The 21,135-nt window shown below is 45.7% G+C and overlaps 1 protein-coding gene across 1 annotated transcript in view; it reads right to left on the bottom strand.

Annotated features, from left to right (window-relative positions):
- KCNB1 (potassium voltage-gated channel subfamily B member 1) overlaps positions 1-17,341 on the bottom strand; it is a 140,207-nt gene extending 122,866 nt beyond the window's left edge. The window contains exons 1-2 of the mRNA XM_026106549.2: positions 16,889-17,341; positions 14,968-15,633 (exon numbers count right to left, since the gene is read on the bottom strand). Coding sequence (XP_025962334.1) covers positions 14,968-15,534 — 567 coding nt within the window. The 5' untranslated portion in view covers positions 15,535-15,633; positions 16,889-17,341. The remainder of the gene's footprint in view (positions 1-14,967; positions 15,634-16,888) is intronic.
- Positions 17,342-21,135: the final 3,794 nt, after the last annotated feature.

Consider the following 21,135-nt stretch of genomic DNA (forward strand, 5'->3'; position numbering starts at 1 on the left):
AAACCCTGTTCTGCCAATATCAGGCTGCATCACTGCCCAACAGACCACCTTTACTCTCATTTGGGGGTTTCCTGCTTATGCTGCCTACATGGGGGGGAGGACACATGGACACACACCAGAGCAGGGCGATGCCAAGGGCTTTGAACTCAAGAGCATCCAGTGACATTCTGACCTGCCAGACTCACCAGAAACACTTTGACTGGGAAAGACTGAAGCAAGGTGGTCAATGATGAAGGGCTTTTACTGAAAGAAACAGGCTTTTAAAGAGGGGCTTGCAAAGGTCTTTTGATGCAAAAGGAGATCATTCTGTGTGAGGGAAGAGGGAGACCATTACCAGGGTCAGGGCTCAGTTCAAAAAAAAAAAAAAAAAAAAAAAAAAAAAAAAAAAGTAAAGGCAAAGAAATATTCCAGCAGGTAGGCGATAACATAGGGAAAAGGGATGAAATGACAGCAGAGATTTAAGCAGGTGCAGAGCTGTTTAAGGACATGATGGGAAAGGAAAAAAAGTAGAAGAAAATTAGGAAGAAAAGGGACTCAGTACTTATTTGGTTCCTCTTAGGTTGTAATGCCATTAATTGCTAATAGAAAAGACCTGATTTGCTGACCATTTAGACACACAATGCACCGTGCACAACGATGCATCTAATTTGCACACATGATTATCCTGTTTTTCCACATGCAGATTGGGTAATTGCTTATATAAACGGCAAGATACATTTGCATATTCCAATTACCTGATTTGTATGCTAAATCATAGTAACTGTGTGTACAAATTAGGTGTTCACTTTTCCTTTGCACACAAATGTTTGCCTAAGTCTGCTCAAATGAAGACCATAGATTACGTCTGTAGTATCAGAATCAGTAATAAGAAAGTACCAGTAACAAATTTATATACTAAAATTGGCACAGACCTCTTGGGTGAATACTTCTGAATTGCTTTAGGATTAGTTTATAACAGTAAAACCTATGATGCTACCAGTTTTGGTAAACTAAGCATGGACAACAAAAGCAGTAACTTTCTTTCCATATTTGCTCTGCTCACTCTTTTGAAGGTCACCACCTCCATGAGAGAGGAGGACAACCAGACAGGACATACGATCCCTCTCTGCTTTGCACAGTCTGGTCCTACTGTAAACTGGGATCACAGTTTAAGTGAACGAGCGTAGCGAGGTGAGGACTGCGGCTGAGGAGCAGACATGCCACCCTTCTGCCACTCCTGCAACGCGCATGAGGATGTCCATCAGCCCACCTGGAGGTGGTAACCTCATAGGTCACATCTGCCTGAGTGGTGAGAGCTCATCTAGAGGCACTCCAAGCACTCAGAGCAAAGTCAGCATGGCACAGTGTGCCAACATAGATAGCTGCACTTGCTCAACTCTGTTTTTTTACCACACAACCTGACTTGTTTGTACACCAAGCCTTACGGATCTTCACGCAGTTCAAATCCTTTTGCCTCAAACCAATAAAAATACATCATTGAAAGAAGAGCTACACATGTCCTGTTTCTCACTCTTTTCCTAAGCGTCATCCGTCATTGCCTACTGCCAGATACAGGAAACCAGACTTAGAGGGACATTTGTTCTTACTAATTTGCATTGGTATGTCAAAATACAACTTGGTTATGTGATTAATAATAATATTAATAATAATTAATGCCATAATTAATATTAATAATGGAAATTAAGAGAACTCTTTCCACAGCAGCTTTTTTTTCTTCTCTTTAAAACATATTTATGACTTGTTTTGAGGTAGCACATCGGAGCTGTGAGTCAGGACACTATTGCCCTTAGTGCTAATAAACGCAGAACTAAAAGACACAACTTGCTATGAAGTTTACAAATTAAATAAACTACATTGATAACTCTTGGAAGTGTCATTTGCCATGCCCTGGACCATTAAGCAAGTTTCCCAGAAGGCAGTGCAAACTAACAAGTATTTCACAGCCACTGTACAAGAAGATCTTAAGAGCATCTTTAAAAAGAACCACTGAGTAAAACAAAAGGGTTTTGTTTATGGCCTCTCATTCACAGCCAGAGACTTTAGTAAATTTGTTCCTTAGCTTAATGGACATGCAGAAATAATGGAATTATACCTGTCCCAGTGTTCAGAAGAGACGAGGAGAAGCCAGATATCACTCTGGTAAGACACAATGCATTTGCTTAGCATGAAAGTCTCATATTTCAGTAGATGGATTTCACATACTAGGGCTGGCTTTGGCCAGTGCTACAGGTGTCATTCTCTGCAATTGCTAGAAGTCTAACGTTACTCCTATAAAATAACATTGTGTATAAACATAGACAAAGAGAATGTGTACATGTCAATTAGCAAAATCAACTCTGATAGCTAAACCGATCGAGAATGCAGCATAGCTTTCATTTGGTGGAAATGTCATCTCACCAGGAGAGCAGAAAAGTGCTCTGTTCAGTCATCCTGAACCACACATGGGAACCTGGATTCATGAAGGGGTCAAAATACGTATGGCGAGTGTTAGATCTGCTGGTACCTTGGACAGTATGAAGGGAGTGTGAAGGTTTCATTCCTGAAAAGCTCCTATTTTAAGAACCGCTTCAATCAAAGCAGGGCTAAATCAAAGCTAGGTCCCAAGTGGGAATTAATCATGCTTTACACTCTGTAACTCATCTGCTTCAAATTTAACTTGAAAAATCAAGAAAGCAATGAATAGGACCCAGTATACCTTGAGTCAGCTACCAAGCCTGCAAGCTTGTCAAAACAAACCAATTGCCAGCCACGACATTTGGCATTTCCTCCAAAAGGCAAAACTAGGGTTTGATGTCTGTATCAGTGAGCCCTCATGCTACCAGAGGGTCTTCAGCATTCCTGGGAAACTGGACACCAGCTTCTTGCCATTTCTTACAACACTGACATAATCTATCTTAATACATTGCAAAAACAGACAGATACTTAGCACTGAGAAACAAAACTGCTACTGTGTCAGCCTTCCTTTCTCAGAATCTCAGGTAACTTTTAAAAGATGTGGCTCTTCTCAGTTAATTGCCGCAAAATCTGCTGAGATCAATCAGACTTTAACCTGAGGAAAACTAGAGGTTAAGAATAATCATACGTTGACTAACCTAAGTTTAATCCGTCTCACTGGTAATGAGTGTGAGGTATAACTGTAAAGAGGAAGGACATTTGCTGCCAGAGCATTGGTATTTATTTGTTTTCAATCTCTTTATCCTAACAAAAGCTATTCTTTCCAAGAATAAACCCATTCCTAAGCCATGCCAGTCAAGATAATAACATACAGATAGGCATGCAACTCTTAGTCCCGAAGTTGAGAGAAAAGAACTGAGGTTAGCTTAGCTATCCACTCTTCCCAGGACTTTCTAAAGCTTTGCTCCTGGAGGGACATTTAGTGGGCGAGAGTGATGCTAGGTGGGAACATCACAGAAGTCCTTTCTACAGGAGCAGAGACTCTGCCTGGAGGAGGCTCTGCAGTGGCTCCCTGTGGAAGAGGAAAGATCAGGGCACAGACAGAGTTGAAACGTTAAAGTGTGAAGGTCCCCACACTCCAAACGGTGGACATCGTGGTGGGACCGGCCGTGCTTGCCTGACAGCTTGGGTCCTTTACACACACCTGGTGCAGGCACCAGTGAAAGGACAGACCCCATCTCTGGCACAGCTTTGGCAGGCAGACAGGCCTACTCACGGTTAAAAATACCCTTCATGAACTACATACACTTCCTTGCCTGCACCTTGGGTACCCATCCTATAAAGGATAATAAATCCAGGCTCTCTTGGAGCGAGGATCAGTAAATTTCATCACTGAGGTTCCTCCAGAGAAAGCCCTCTGCTGCCAGCTCCATTACTTTCAACCGGGGACATGAGTTCTGCTGCCAATTGCAATTTTTCACTTGCCAGCAGAGATAATATTCTGTCGGTCTAGAAGAAAATTTGCCTAACTGCCATCTTCAGCCTATGCCCAACATCAGTCAACTTCAAATGTAATGGCATCTACATATTGACAGGCAAACTGGTAGATTCACTTAAACAAAATACAACTACAATATTGTAATAGCTGCTCCGGCTTTCAGTACCTTTTTAGACCAGGTTTGATCTTGCTTGCATCTTGGAGAGGATTTTCTTATTTACTATTTCCTCTGCATTGTCATATTTAAGTGTAGATTGATAATAATAGTTACTGCACCAGGCAGTCGTGAGGACTACTTAATTAATGTTTGTGAAGCACTTTAAGATCCTCAGATGAAAGGAGCTAAGAAGCACATAGTATAATTATTATGTATTATTAATAAACTTCTGGCACATTGATGGGAGAGGAGACAACACTTTCTCTTTAGCAAAGAAAAAAAAAAAAAAAGAAAAAAAAACCCCTTTCATTCTATGAAGGGCAGATTTAGCCAAAAATTCACAGCTAAGTAAATAAAGACTGAATGCACCCTATTCTGTCACAGAGACTGGGATTTTCTGATAGCAGATGGCAAATGTTGCAACTTACACTCCTTTTCTAACCAGACACTTGGTGAAACCATAGTTTTGAGAATGGCTAGGTATGGAGAAGTACAAGGGTAGTACAGAAATTTCTGTTAGTAGAAGTTGTCAGATATCATGAGAAGTAAAGAGAATTTGTTCAATGTGTGATCACTGCAGTTAATAAAGGCATGCGATACAAAAAAAAAATTAAGTGTTCAGAACAATAGATGGACATTTTGAAAAAAACAGAAGCTGTGTGAACAACTTTTTTTTAGAGCTGAGAATGTGCCAGTTACAAATGAGATTCCCAGACACCTGAAAAATCTTACTCTGAGATGGATTCCTAGGCAGTTAAGTAGAAACATTAAACTCTCTTGTGTATTATAGCTACCTCCTGAATGCTTATGGCTGGGATTTGGATGAACCAGAGAAAAAAAGCAGTCCAGGGATTACGGCTGGATTACAACACCATTCCTTGCTCCATGATAGACCCTGACGAGACAGTTTGTTCCTCTGTACCCTCACTGTGTAGAACAGGGATAATCACACTGCTCTACTTTACAGGAGAGCTGTGAGATTAAATACGCTGCAGCACACTCAGATGCCAGGGTAGTGAAAGCTAGAGACCAACTGTATATGAACTGCTGTAGGTAAGGGTAAGAAAAGACTGGATGATGCCATGTCTGGGGAATATGACACTGCCATCAGAGAAAGCTTGGGAACACGGCTAGAATCAAGGTTGCTAGATACCACCATGGTCAGGGCAACCAGGGTAGGAAATGCTCAAAAGAGAAAAACATCCAATCCTGAGGAAACCAGCCAAGCAAAGCATACGTGGCATGAGGAGGAGGTTTCATGTGTCATGGAAAGTGTGCTTACTATAGTTAATGCCCATTACTTAAAATCTTTTGTAGAGAGACTGTGACATGGATCTCTTTTCAGATCTTCAACTCATTCTTTTAAAGAGAAACCACAAGGAGTCTTAAGTCTAAAATAGAATTTTGTGACTATAATTATGTTTTGAAATATTTTCATTCATCAGTACCAGTCAGAGGGTATTTCTGGCATTTATGGTGTTTCTGTAAAGCAAACGAGATTTACTGCTCCATTTTGTTCAAAAATGAGCAAGAGCAAATGTCCTTAAATAAAATAAAACTGATCTGGACTTTTGGCTAGAGACTCTGTGTGGATCCTAGCCCAAACAGCTTTAAATAAGTTCAACGCATAATAATTGAAACTGCTTATGTACTACAGAAAAAAAAAATTAAAATAAATTGTGCACACATTTTATTTTGACTGTTCACCCCATTTCTGTTATTGACACAAATTTCTGAACAGATTAAATGGATTCTTGGTGGATGTTGTTTTTCACATGAGATTTGTCAACATGGGATTCAGGCATGAATAAGTGCTTCGGTTTTTAGTCTTTGCTGTTGATTTCTCTGGTCTCAACTGAAGTATCAGACACCTAGTTAAGAAGCAGGGCTGTGAATTATTAAGGCAGCCTTCTCCTCCTCACTCCATTGCAGTGCCAATACCTCGGGGGAAGACTCAGAAACAATTCACAGCAGGGACATCATTGGACCAGAGTAGCTGCTGAACATTGGCAGATAACAAAAACCCTCGCAGAAACTCTGACAAGTCTGGGAGAGACTTGTGAATGGGTAAAGGGCTAACATTCATAAAAACTCTAATACACCTTCAAGGGCAGGCAGAGCCTAAATGCAAAAGGAAGGACCAGCTGTGATCATCTCTCTTGGAGGCGGCACATGGTAGGTTACATGGCCAAGAGGGGCAATGACACGACCTGGTACTCATGGAGAGAGGTGAACCACAGGGTCGCTCCTCTTTGAAAACCCACACGAAGTCAGCATCGAGGGGCTGGAGAGGTGCTTGTCAAAGAGGAGCTGGTTGCTAGGGTTATATGTTCTTAACCAAAAATAAACACTTTCCTTATACAGGTTAATTTTGGTAAGAAGGAATTTCTATATGGAAAGGCAATTTATGTAAGTGTTTTAAATATATATGTGGGCATACATATTATGATTTATTATATCATTTCACAATACATACATATATATATACACACACACACACTTTCTCACTTTTCTATACAATTGAAAAAAAAAAAATCCGCTCCCTACAGTCAGAGTTACACCAGACAATGCTAAAAGCACCCCAGTATGTAAGCCTGCTTTTAGAATAATTACTGGAGAACACCTTTCTGTGTTTCTGTAACCACTCATTCACTCAAGCCTGACGAAGTTTTCCAGGACCTTCCCATGCAGGCTAGACTCATTTAAATAGGAATGCCTGTGCTGAAACAAAGAAAGATTTGCATTCTCACTCCATCTCCTTTGACACTGAGAGAGCTGCCAGCACCTTTAGCTCTGTAATATCCCGCTGTGAACAGCAGGCAAGATCCACTGCCTGGGGAGCTCACCTTTAACATGAAAACATACTGGGGACATTGGGAATCCAGGGTTCCCTTCTCAGCTATGCCCTGGCCTTGTTCAATGACCTTGGACAAATACCACCTCTTCGCTTTAAGATGCGGATAATACATATATCACAGGTTTGTCCTGGCCTTAAGTAATCCATCTTTTCAAAGCACTTTGAGAGCTTTGCTTGATGAGTACAGACATTATAATACTCATCTGTTCCTGTTACATTCAGTGAGAGTTTTATTCTCCACAGATGCAGAACTGGGTCTGCTATTGTTATTGTGGGACCTGGAAAAATAATGTGCATGGAATATTTTAAAGTTAGTACTTTTGTAGGGGTTATAGCAACACAAAGGCACACGGTGCTTGTGTAGGAATACTTGGCACTCTTATGGAGTTATGCTAGCATAAGGAGTGAAATTCTTCCATTAAAAATCAGAATGAGACCTCACTGACTTCTATCAGTGAATATGCTCAGCTAGTGCCAGACTGTACAGGAGACAGGGGAGGCCAAGAAAAGGGAGGAGAGAAACCAGAGACCAGTTGAACTCATGGGGGAAGCTTACTACAAGGTTTGCTTTTGTCATACCGAGTAGCTGAGAAAGCCAGAAGGTGAGAGTGCAGATACTGCACCAGGGACTAAGCCTGGGGCAAAGTCACCCTAAGGGTAAAAAGTGCCAAAACTAAAGAAACACTTGTATAACTGCACTAAGCAATAGCATGTGGGGCAGAGATCCCTGAGCTATTGCCAGCTCATAGGTCCACAGCACAGAACAACGTGGTGCTACTTAACCTGCTCAGCCCTGGAAGCAGCATCGACCCATAAAGGATAGCAACTTCCACGCCTGAGCTTGGCTATCACCGCACTGCATTCCCAGTGCTTCCAGTTCTAGCACGACACGCAAGAAGCCAACCTGACCCACAGTGGAGCTGTACCTCTAGAACGAGGAAGTGTAAAGCGGGCCACTAGTGATAACAGTAAGGGTCTGACCCTAGCCTCACTTAATGCAGTAAAAGCAGTGACAACATATAGCTTCTGCAGAGAAAGTTAATATCAGTGCCTACCCACACTCACTGACTACATTGTGCCTCTTCTGTTGCTGCCAGATATCTCCATAGAGTAAATCATATTGACTGTGTTTATTACAAGAACTAAGTGATCAGCTATGAACTTTCTTTGACATAAATATTTTGCCATTAGTAATGACAAACAGCAACACTCGTATTGCAAAAGTAGCATTGGATTATTGCTCTACATGGGGGCTATTCAGTTTGAGAGAAATCAGATGGGAATTGTGAGCTTCAGGATCAAAAGGAACAGACAAAAGGTGGAACTAAGAGCTAGGCATCACATTCACTTCCAGAAGCTGATGGCAAGGATATATATATCACTGTATAAAGAGTTAAACAAAGGAACTATTTTAAAAAGTGAAAAGAATTGATTTTCACAAAGCTCTAGGGTGTCTCTGCATAGCTAACTTTTAATGCAGCCGCAGTGAGCACATGCCAGGCAGGAAACGGCGTGCTTGACTCAGTAGTGCATGCAGCTGTTTTGTTTGCACATGTAACAGCTTAAACTGCACATGCACTTTGTGAGCATTACACCATGCCGACATTTCCTAGGTGGATCAGGCCCAGAGCTTTTCCCCTGAATCACATTATTACTAAGCCTCTGCAGTTACAGCTGAACAAAACAGGGATTTTCCATTCTTGCAAGATTTCCTACATTTTTGACTGGTGATGTTGGCACTTCAAACCATGTCTGTTCACAGGCTGAGCAAATGAGAGGATGGGAGAATACTGAGCAGCGTGGGGAATGAATCTCTCAGAGAGATTTTTCAAAGGTACAAATGAGAGCTGGTGCTTTAAAAATAGACTCGACTGTACTTCTATAGCACATGTCCTCTGAGGAATTCAGCCTGAGCACGTAAGCTCCTCGCTTCCCTCCTGAGGCAGACAGGCTCATAGAGATGTGGGTACCCCGGCTCAGGGAGGGCAACAGACTTGCTCCAGGCTCTCCTAGCAGAAACCTACAGATACTTCTAGCGCTGCCAAGTTAAAAATCAAGGGGTATGCTTACATATCTGTGTTTACAAACACGCACACACATACCCCCCATACTTCACAGAGTGCAGGATACATACATCAGGAGGACTGCTAGGCATAACAATTTTAACTTTCCCATATGAAAGTTCTTTAGAGACTGCAAGCCTACAGGCTTGTATAATGAACTGCTGAACCCCAAACATTTTTAACTAAGAAATGCCAGGCAACTGTCTGCCTGGATCCAAGAGGTGCTAAATATTGTGCTAATAGGTCTGGAGAAAGGATCCTCTCTGAAAGGTGAGTATCCTACCTGGAGAGCTTAGTATAAGCTTGTTGTTGGCAGATGCTTGCCAGGAAATAATATGATATGTTGTTATAGGGATGTGGGAGACATCCCTAATGCCAAGCCAACGTGATGGCCAGGATATCTCAGAAGCTACAGAGACTCTTGGCAAGCCTCTGCAGAGCTGACAAAGAATCGCCGGACACAATTGCCAGGCTAGCTCTGCATCACAGGCTGGAGCGTGGCAGGGATGATGTGCCTGCGGCGTAGATAAACTGTATGTAACTGGATGTGCTGGTCCTCTGAGGACCGGCCTGGATCAGTATATTTCTATTACTGGGGTTTGCCTCAAACTGGGGGTTTAGGGAGGCTGTAATCCAGAGGAGTTCAGGAACCAGCAGCACAGCAATACACTCAGAAGGTCGCTGGCTAGACAGAAGCAGAGGGACCATTACAAGGAATTGAACATATGAAATTAGGGCTCCCTGGGCAAAAGATTTAAGAAGTTCTTTGGAAGGAGAAGCACCCAGGAAAGGATTTGAGACCTGGCAGGGAAAACCAGCAAGGAGGTGTGGAGCAGGATGACAAGAGACTGATACGGAGCTGCAATTGTTTTTCTGTCCCCAAAGGAAAGTGCTGTGCTAGAAACCCAGTGACAAACTATAGACCAAAGTGATAAATTCCTGAACCCAAGGGAAAGGATTTGGAATGAGGCACTGCTTTCGAGGACCTCCAGAGGCAGGAGTTTAGTTTGGTTGGCTGAAGGGAAAAACTCTCCTATATATAGCAGAGAAGCCGAGGCAGAAGCTACATCAGAAAAATGGAAGCTGCAACACAAGCTGCAAACAAAATATGGGCAATCTTGCTTTAACAGACAAGCCAGCACCTGCCCTGCAGTGGGAGTCTCAGAGACAGAGGTCACAGCTCAGACTGACCCCTACAACTAGGGAGAGGGCTTTCCTCTGCTGAATGCTAAATTCAGACGAGTTCTTGGAGATGAATGAAAACTGCATGCCATAAGGAAGGGCCAGGAATAGAAAACCCATGTGGGGGAAGAACACTCTAGATGTAGCAAATGCATCTCCAGGAGGTTTTATCATTCTTTTTTTGTCACTACTATCAACAATAATAAGGAAAGAGCTTACAGAGCAACCTCTCCAATCCCTAAGCAATGCATCCAGAGATTAGCAACAGAGAGCAGTGGGCAGCTCGAGAAAAGCTGTTCAACAAATGTAGAGGCATGCATAATAAGATTACTGAATTGGAGTTGCATGTTTTCAAGGATAAATGTGATATTATTGCACTGGCAAAGACACAGTAGGAACAGGGGAAAGAATGAGAAATAGCCTGCCAGAACCGAGGCACTGCTGCAGCTGAGCTCCCAACAGGACAGTGGGAAGTGGAGAGATCGAAGAGGAGTAGCCCTCTACAAGCAGGGAGAAAGTGAATATCATACTTGACACGCAGATATGCAGAGAAGCTTTTTGCAAAGTCGGTGATGTCATTGTGTATTTCTCAGCCTTCAGGACAGAAAAAGAAAAATAGATGAAGCCAGCACCTGCAGAGGAGTTTGTAAGATGAGTAGGGTGTTTTTTCCTCTGTGCAACACTTTAATTGCTCAAATATTGATCATGGAAATAATTTGTAAAGACTAAATGAAAAAAAAAGATTTCTTTTCCTCCTAAGAGGCAAAAAGGACAATGTTCTTGCAGAGTCACAGGAGAGGTCAGGTAATCAGAGGATTTTCAAGACCTAGTATGCCAATTAAGGTGCTGAGGTGGTCTGATTTGTTATTTGTTTATACTGGAAAGCATGGAACAATGGCAGTCTGGTTTGCAGGATGCCCTGATGTCTAGATGGATTTACACCAAGGCTGACTGTGGCCTCCCTAGAAATACCCTTGTGTTACAAGTAGACCCACAAGTACTAGCTAGCTTGGTTATTAAAAACATCATCTCCAGGAGGGACTTCTGCTATGGAAACCTAAGCTAACTAGGTTGTGTGTGACAGAAACCAGCTGTCCAGGCATAGTTTTAGAGAGGAAAAGGAGCAACTAAGATTAATACCCCAGCAGTTCTGTTTGGCTTCTGGAAAGCTGTTTTTCTTTCCTGGGGAAACTACAAAGGAAAACTATCATACAGCAAAATGTGAAATCTATTTCAGAAAATATCTGCACCTTATCAGCATCCTGGGTAAACCAGACAGACTTGAACCCCAGAGAGTCCTCAAAGGTTAAATATGGATGTTGTGAGCACACCAAAGCACAGGAAGAATGCTATTTTAAAAAACAGCAACCTATTAAAGGAGGCTGGGGGAATGATAAAAATAAGCAGGAACAAGCAAACACTGATCACAGGAAGAAAAAGAAGCAGACACAAAAATTTCAGCAAGTGTTTCACAGGGATATAAAGGCAAATAAATTCAGAGGAGACAGGAGAAACTGATCCTTTAAATTATCTTGTAAGTCATAAGGAAAGAAATGAAAAGTTTTATTAAATAACTGTCTGTTACATATTTTTTTTCATTAGATACTCAGACAGTGAGTCCCTTGGAGTGCGCAGCATTGTGCATATGAGTTTTCCCACCGTATAAAGTGAGCACAGTAGAGTACAGTACAGCGAGTGCCTCAGAGCTAATTGGACACATAGCTCATGTGTCTGCTGCACTGGCTGACACTGGTGGGGAAGGGTGCTCTGCACGCAGGGACGAGTGGCAGACGTATTGCCATGCAGCTCTGTAGCGCTTCTCACAGGGACGGGATGGCTTTGGTTACAACTGTGAGGGACTGGAGCATCAGAGAAAAGAAGCAAACATTTCTGTGTACTATCCCTAGATAGGTAACAACGTGGTAAGCTTGGGTCTTCAAAAGCCACCTGATTCCTCACCCTAGTAGTCTGGAGGCTCTCAGAGGGGGGATACTACAAAAATCTAAGTGTTATTTCTTTTCTTTTTTTAATTTCTTTCTTTAACCACAAGTGTTGTACATGTCTAGCATCAGACAAAAATGAGATGTTTCTTGCCATGAAGTGGTTAGTTTAGAAGCCAGACAGATTAGTCAAAAGATAAGGGTAAAGCCCCAGTGGGTAAAGGAGTGAAAAAAAGTTAAGGTCTGCAGTATTCTTTTTCTTTATTTTCATGCCTTTTTCCACCTTGACATACATCACATATAATTCCTTTTTTAAAAAACAAAGGAACAAAAACCAACTCATTCTGTCAGGGTTTAACTGGTCCCAGTATGGCCATAAGATGTTCTGCAGTAAGCTGTTATGGAGGAGTTAGGTTAGGTGTTGTGCAAAAAAAAAATTATTAAAATGTAAACAATGCTCACAGAGCCAGCAAGAGAGCCCACCTTGCTGGAGCAGGAGTTGGAAGATAGGGCATAGCTTACAAAGGCATTGAGTTGGGCTTAGGGGACAACATGCATTTGTAGCTACTTTCTAAACTGCTTAAACACAACATGAAGGGTCCTCTTTTTTGTGCCATTTAAATGGAAAGACATTTTCATACAGCAGCAAAAGTCTGAAGACAGAGAATAAGTGAAACCACTGAGCATTTTCCCGACACAGATCTTAGATCCTTCAGTGATGGTCATTAAACCTCAATATAGTTTACTTTATTCCCTTTCTATAGGAGCAGTTTGAGCTCTCCAGACCTGGCAAAGATGACTGAGCCTGCTTTCTGGTGACAGAAGTTTCCGGAGGGCAGTAGCCTCAGCAAAAGTGCTCTGGTGAACAGAGTGCCTGAGGAAAGCTGTCCAGCAGCTACCACGCATTTTTTTAGATTTAGAAAATTCAGTCTGAAATTGAGCCTGAGCACAGCTGGCCAGGTCAGATGAAGGGTCAGGCTGCCAAGTCCACCTCCCAGCATCCTTCCTTCAGGAGTTCAGGACTGAGTCCAACGTATTCAATATGTGGAGCAAAGTATCATGAAAGTGATCAAAGCAAAGTGTATTTTCTGGCATGAGAGGAAAGCTGTCCACCAGCAAGGAGAAAAACAAATAACGAATAGACTTACCAGCTTTGCTTTCTCTCCTAGGTAAACTAATTGTTCATCATACCCATTTTCCTTGCTACTCTTACAGTGACTAGAAATCTGTGCTTGGGAACTGCTAAAATATTTGAGGTCTGAGAACATACAGCACCATTTTCATTACAGTAACGAAGCCCCAGAGTGGAAGCTTTAAATGGGAAAGATAATGCATTACAATTCACTCTCAATTAATCCAGAGCCTGCAATGCCGAATGCACTTACTCCGAGAATTTTCTCAGAAAATGAAGCTAGAGTGTATTTCGTTTATAAATCACAGAAGACACTTATTTGGCAAGAATGACCCCTGCTCATATACCATAAATCATGAACATCAACAGTCTCTAATGGATTTTGAGTCAGTGCCACAGACAGCTAAGCCTGGGGCCTGTGTTTCAGGATTCCAGGACTGTGCCAAAGGAGACTTATAAATAATTAATGCATTCAGCACAGTGTCATCTGTGCCATTGGAGAGAAAAAGACATTTTGGGGCTCCATTTGTCATTAAAAAAGTGATTATCAGTTCAGCAGCAGATCATGCCTCCTCTTTTCCCCTGCCAGAATGAGCCATTTAGCCCCACACTTTCTAGAATCCCTTCCCAAAACTTCCCACATGCTCTTGATTCATTAAGTGCAACATTTTATTTTCTTGTCTTTTTCATCATTAAAAAGTCCATTCACATAAGTATCCCTCCAAAACCAGACTTTCTGAGGTAGGAAGCTACGGTTTACATTTGCAAATGTATATACAACAGGGGGGTGACACTACAGAAGTAGCTGGGGCCTCTTTCTCCTTCTTTGCCATATTGTGAAAATGCCAGTACATAGAAAATTCAAGTTCTCAGTCCCTAATGCTCAGTCTCTCATGCTCTCCAGTTCTTCATCCTACAGTTTTCAACCTCTTCCCCTTTTATTTTTGTCCCCATGGTTACTGAATCACTATGTTTGCAGAGATTTTCCTCACTAAAGAATATGCGACTAACATGAGACAGCTAAATTATCAGCCAGCTCTGACATTGGTTTCTCCTACCAAGGATCTTGTCTTTCAAAGGTGTTCAAGTAGATCTGCTGCACTGGCACCCACTTCAGAGTAAGCAGGAAGACTTAGAATAGGCTGGAATCATGCAAAGGATGATATTCAAATGCTAACTTTAGCAGACAGGTAGCCTAGGAATGTGTGATACAAACACCTAGGAGTTGTATTGCACCAGAAAATTTTAAAGTAAGTGCTAGAAGGGAACACACTACTGCCTGACTGGAACCAAGTCTAACACATCTAAGTTCCAGTAGATTTCCTCTTTTTAAACACAATCTTGGCTAAGCAATAGGAAACACTCATGTTTGGGACCCTAAGGAATCTGCTACACAACGCATCAAGACAGACCACTGGATAAAAAATCTACTAACCTTCAACCACTAGACGTACAGGGAACAGCATATGCTGACCCAGGGGTCAGTAGCACTGCTCCCATACTGAGCAGCCTACACTGGTCCCAAGGATGCTCAAAACTAGTCCCTTTCAGTCTACCCTAAAAAGATAAACTAAACCTTGTTTGCATCTAAGAAGTCCTTCTCCGCTTTGCTCATAGCATCCATTCAGCGACAAGTGCCCCGACACAAGCATGGGTACCAGAGTACCACATCACGTAAGCATCATCACAGAAGCCTCCTTGGAGCCAATACAGACAAGCCCGAGCGGACACACAGACACCTTACCTTGGCCGCTACGGAGGAGTTGGGCTTCTCCAGGAGGTCCCAGAGCTTTTTCCTTTTGTCAGCACAGCAAGTGTTATCAAATTCCTCCCCTTCCCTTTCCCTCAGTGTCTCAGCTTCTCTCTTCAGCTCCTCATTCATCTGCTCCTTCTTCTGATGGTAACGGGCCTGGCAGCAGGACTCCAGGTAGATCTCATCCACCCCCCAGTAGTCCAGCTCCTGGCTGAAGGACAAGGCGCACATCTCCTCCATCATGTGCAGCTTGCCAGTACGATAGAAGTTCAAAATTGAGGTGAATGCCCCGGGGTGCCTGTCAAAGAAGTACTCATTCTCCTCCAGGTTGTAGTCATCACAGATCTCCATGAGGGAGTCATGTGTGTTGCAGTCTCTGAGCTTACCCAGCCTGGTCCGTGGCAATCTGTCCAAGGTCCTCCAGAGTACCTCGTGGGCCAGCCCCCCCACGTTGAGCTTGACCCTGCGGGAGCAGGCCTTGCTCCTGACGATCTCCGTGGGGTCCGGAGGCAAAGAGGTAGTAGAGCGAGATCCATGCTTATTCATCCCCAGAGGCATCGCGGGTCCCCCTCAGGCTGGACGCTCCAAGGTGCGGCGTGAGGCAGGGCGCACGGGGGCCGGCTCTCCTCACCTTTCCTTCCCCTCCATGCCCCAGAGCTGCAAGAGAGAAGCCAACCATGGGTGTCCGCCCGCTGAGCGCCCGGGGAAGCGCGGCCGCCTTCGCGCCTGCCCTATCCACGCGGCGGGGGAGCGCCCGGCCCGCTAATCTGCTCAGGGGGCGGCGGCGCTGTCCGCCCTCCCGGTGCTGAACGGCGCGCGGCGCCCGGGCGGCGCGGCCGCGGGCAGGCGCTGTCCGCGGTGCTGACGGCCGCCCGTTCCCACATGTCGGCCCGGCGCTGCCTCCGAGCTCCCCCGGGTGGCGGCAGCGGAGCGGGGGGGCCTCCGCGGGAGGGTGCCCTGAGCACCCCGCCGGGGGGCTACGGAGGCTGGGAGGGGGGTCTTGGAGCCTCTTTCAACAAAGGGATGGGAAATTATGACTTGAGGGAAAGGGCCGGGGCGGGGGGGCAGAGCTGCCCTGAGCACCGCTCGGAAGTGCACCCCAAAAGGCGCCGGGGCGCTAGCCACGAGCGCGCTGACACGTTGTCCAGTCTCCCGCACGGGCTGGCCGGGAGCAGGCTAGCCCTGCCGCCGCCACCCCCGTTCCCTTCACCTCTCGGAGCGCCCGGCCCCGCCACAGCCGCTCTCCGGAGCGCGCGACCCGGCCCCGCCATCGCCGCCCCCCAGCCCCACCGCCCCGAGGAGCGCCCGGCCCTGCCGGACCGCGGGCGCCGGACCCCGGGTGCCGCTACGACCCACTCGGTGCACCCCCCTCCTCGGAGCCGGCGGTGCCCCCCGCCCTGCCCGGCCGTGCTGGCAGTAGGGAAATGCGGATGCTTTTTAGAAGTCCAGCCTAGCAAATTTCCCCGAGGAAAGGGCTGGGAAAGGGAAAAGGCGGTTATTTCCAGCCACTCTAACGACGCACTCCACCTCGCTGGGCTGCCTAGGGACGGTTCCTCCCCCCTCCCACAGCGCCCTTTGCATAACTGGGAAATCAGCGAAAATCAGAATAACAAAAGCCCCTGAGCCTTCCTGACAAAGCCAGGCGGCTTGTGACAGCCCCGAGCACTGTTGCTTACACAAGATGGCACGAAGAGAAACCCCGGCGCAGACGGGAACGGCTCCTCCATGCCCAGCCAGCACAGCTGCCGGGGGTCCGGCTCTGCCCCTCACCGCCGATCTGCCCCCCTCCACTCCCCTGTTCCGAAAGGGAAACACCGGCGCTGCCTTTAGACCGCGGCCGGGGCTGCTCCTCGACCGCGGCCGCACACCGGGGAAGGCTCCCTCCCTCGGCCCGAGCCCGGCCCGCACCTACCTCCTGCTGCGGGCTCCGAGCGCGGCGGCGCGGGGCTGTGCGGGGCCGAGGGCGGCTACATCCTGCGGCGGGCGGCGGAGCGGTCAGCAGGGGCGGCCCCGCTCGCATCCCCCGCGGCAGCCCCGAGGCGGAGGGATGGCGGCCGCGCTCCCGTCTGTCCACGGAGCCCGGGGGGAGGGGAAGCGAGACGAGGTAAATCGGATCCCTCGGCAGGAAGCTTTCTAAGGCCTTCCCTTGGCTGCAGCTCCTCACTTCTGCCTACAGTCAATGCTGAAGCCGCATCTGCCCCATCCCCCCGCTTTCCTTTCCTTTTCTTTTTTTTTTCCTTTTCTTTTTTTTTTTTTGAAGACACAAAGGAAAGCTCCGGTACTTCCTTCTGCTGCCTTGTAACGGAGATCAACAAGTCTAGTCTGAACCTCCAGCTTTTCGCTGCAATTCTGTCCCGGAGTTGTTTGGAGTGAATTGGAAGTTGGGGGTGGAAGAGAGGAAGGCAGCTCCACCGTGAGCTGGGATGCAGCATTGCAGGGAAGGTTAACGCTTTCCTGGCCTGGCCGCACCGCCGCGGGGCTGATTTACAGAGGGGGGTGCCTGGAAGAGACCTAGCAGCGAGGGGGAGAGTCGCAGCACCCCTCCTTGGGAAGACGGGGTTATTCCCACCATCCTTCAGCTCCCGGTGGTATCACCCATGAAAATAGGAGCAGGGATTGGTGCCAGGAGAAAAACGATGAGCAGAGAGTGCTGATAAAGCTAGCAGGGCCCCTACTGCTTTCCAGGCCCTGCTTGCTGAGCTAAGAGCAGCTGAGCTCAGTGAGGCCGTGAATCACACTGCGTGTGAGACAGGAGCAAACGGGGCTCCCCCCCTCACCCGGAGCCTCTTGTCAAAGGCAAGAGCCTGTTCTCAGAATTGTTGCACATATTAGCCTTTACTCACAGATGGGAAGAATAATAGTGGATCTCTGGTGCTGATTAAGGATACAAATGTAACAGAATAAGGAGCATTTACTAACCAGAAACAGAGAAAATGGTAACTTTCCAGGCAACTTTGCAGTACTCGAAGTATCCTTCCATCACTCTGTCTGCCTTGCCTACCTTTCACTTCCTCCTTCACTCCTGACAGGGGAAAATGGACCTCACCAGGAGGCTGTAGAGCCATTAGCACCACTTAATGCAGCTCACCTGCTTAGGCCGGTGTACCAGCAGTACACAGCAAAGCTCGTTAACCCTTTCTCCTTTTTGCATTTGTTGGCTTTGGCTCCTGGACTCTGCAGTGACAATCCACACTGCAAGGTTTCTAAAGTAGGAGCCCTGTGTTTGATTTTGAGTGATGAACTAGAAAGAAGGACTCTCAGAGGTATTTTTCCCACTTTCCACACTTCTTTCCCAAACTCCCACCTGGCTCCCATTGCCCAGTGTACACAATGCTGATGCAATGCTACTGTCTTCAGCATTTGAATGTGCATGTCTTCTTCAGAGATGACCCTTTGAAATCCCAGACAACGTGTGTGACCAGGCCTTTTTCTCTTAGACCTCCCACAACAGTACATTTTATCTGTATCTTTCAGAAATTCTTACAAAGGAGCAGGTGGAAAAACTAAGGTGTAGAAAGGCAAGGTGCTTGCTCAAGACCACCCAGCAGGAAGGTGGAAGGAAGAATCTGGAATAAAACCCATTGACCAGCTTAATCTCACCCCAAGGTACCTGTACTGAAGTAGCTCCCCCCATGCCATGCAAATGTAAAAACAGTATCCAGAGAACTTCAGTTCTTGTCCTGCTTTCCTGTCATTTCACCTCCAGACCTACTGACCAGGACTGCAAAGCTAAATCTGTTAATGATTATAAAGTGTTTTGAAACTTTCAGCTGGCAGGTGTTGTATGAGCACAAGTTATTTGTTTCTTAGCACTGGTGTCCAGGCCATATTACCTCCTGTTGTGACAAATGCAGGCCACTCTTCTTCTGTGGGGGGATAAAGGTGCAAAGGAAAATGACTAGTAACTTAATACAGGGAAATGCATCAAATTCAATACAGTGAAATCACTGGAAGAGAAGCAACTCAGTTTTATTAGCAGGATGTTTGTATCTTTTTAAACGTCTGCTGCCCTGCCAATGTCATTCACATGTCCCACCAAGAGGCTGGGAAACTAACCACAGAGGGGGACATGAAAGGCCAGGTTGTACATATGGACCGCTCCATTGCTCTGTCTTCACCCTTCTACGCACACCTTCTTGCCACTGTTTAAAAGTCATGTCTGAGTAGAAGCTGAAGGAGGGAGCCCTGCTGAGGGCTGTGCCTGTGGAGGCCAAGGAATCTGCTGGCTGGGAGGAGAGTGTGTTTCTACCCCCAGGACATCAGTGCTCTGCAACACTTCTTCCATACCTGGAGAGTTTGTCAGCAAGGGGCAGCGCAGGCCTGGGGATGCAAAAATGTACAGCCGGTTCCCTCTCCTCCAAGGTTATCCAACTCACTTTTGCTTTGGATATTCCTTTCATTTGATATTTTTGTACCCTGAGCTTCTGCAAACTTAATTTATAGCTTATTTCCACAGCCTAAGGAGCAAGTCAAATGCTTGAATGCAGTCCATGGCAAATCTTGTTCCTTTCCATGTATTTCAAGAGTTATTGACAAGGAAATACCATAAACCTCAAGAACTTTGGAGGAAATGCACAGGAGCAGGGTACAAATGTGTTCTTCTGGGCTCACAGTCTTTGGAATATACATATCTGGATTTCACCTGATGGGCAGAAAAGGTGTGTAAAACAGCCTCTTTGGCATTTATTTGGCTACAGCATAGTAGTGAAACAGGCTGAGCCTAAATGTGGAAAAATCACTCTACTGATCTGCAGTGACTCCTCTGCCTGCATAAGGAAAAGTATCACGTCTTTATAAACACCCACGTCTATACAACAGTCTGGCATCTTCTTGTCCATTCTCTGCAGTATGAGGGGAGGCTGATTTACATCATTTTACTGGACACAGCAAAACAAATGGCTGTGAGAAAAGAAAGAATCCTTACACAGAAACATGCTCTTGGTTCTGTCACAGCAATGGTATTTAGAACAATGGATTTCCAGCAGGGAACTGCAGAGCTGCTTTGGTGGCCCTCAGAGCTGGTTCCTAATGCTGAGCGGATGCTGGTTTTCATATTCTAAAATGAACTGTAAGATGTAACAATAACCCATATTGTTCTTGGAGCCTAAGGATTTTGTACATGTACTTGGGAGTGGGAAAGAAAGTCACATACAATAAGCTGTCTCAGTTGAAGTATGTTTCCCATTATGTCCCTTTAAGGATTCCTTTGGTTTCCAAGGATTTTTTTTCAGGCCTAGAAACACTCAAGGTATAATGAAGATTTTATTTTATAGTCTGAAATCCTTTTCCTTAAATGGGATAAATTATAAGCTTTCCAGGCAGAGGTCTGTAAGAAGTGTTGAAAAGTGCAAGAACTGAGATACATTGTGCATTAGAGAGTGTCTGGTGCTACTGAGAGCCCAGGAGCATGAAGATACTGGAACACCAGGAGAAAATGCTGGAGACAGACAGCAAAACACAGCCAGAAATGAACCTTGAAGAGTCAAGGCCCTCCTCAAGAAAACCTGAGCAGAGCTTGAATGGCAGTATCAGCACAGCTGTCCTCCATCACTGCATTCACCTGTGCTGAAAGGCCCTGTCAGAGGGTTGCAGCTGCAGCGCTGTGCTGCCTCGGAGGCTGCAGAGCAGCCCTTCTGCAGAAGCAGCTGTGGAGGGGAGGTCTGGTCTGCTTGGCCTTCACAGCCTCTTGGAGGCTGGCAGGAGCAGGGGAAGCCTGCCTGGGACAGAGGGGAACCATGCGGTGACCTTGAACATTCCTCTGACTGCAGAAAGGATCTGAATATGCTTTGTAGGAACTTGCTCCAGAAACTTCCCTGAGAACCAAATCAGACTGGAGAGTTTCCTGCTCCATTGCAGAGTGGTTTAAGGAGAACAGTCTTTGCTTGCCTGAGACAAGCCTTGGTGGTGGTGCTTCACCAGGGCTGGGCTCTTTCTGCCTATGGGAGCAGGGCAGGAAACACTCCAGTATGATCTGATTCTCAGAGAAGTTTCTGATTCAGGTTCCCACAAAGCACATTCAGAGCTTTGGCTCCAGCTTTCTACCTTTCCCAGGATATGCATTTCCTCCATCACACCTATTTACTGGCCTCTCTGTGCTCCCTGACCACAAGCACAGACACTGCTGCTTCTCTTCCCAAGAACAGTTTGATCTGACCCATT

This window comes from Dromaius novaehollandiae, chromosome 16 (assembly GCF_036370855.1).
Source record: "Dromaius novaehollandiae isolate bDroNov1 chromosome 16, bDroNov1.hap1, whole genome shotgun sequence".
Lineage (NCBI taxonomy): Eukaryota > Metazoa > Chordata > Aves > Casuariiformes > Dromaiidae > Dromaius > Dromaius novaehollandiae.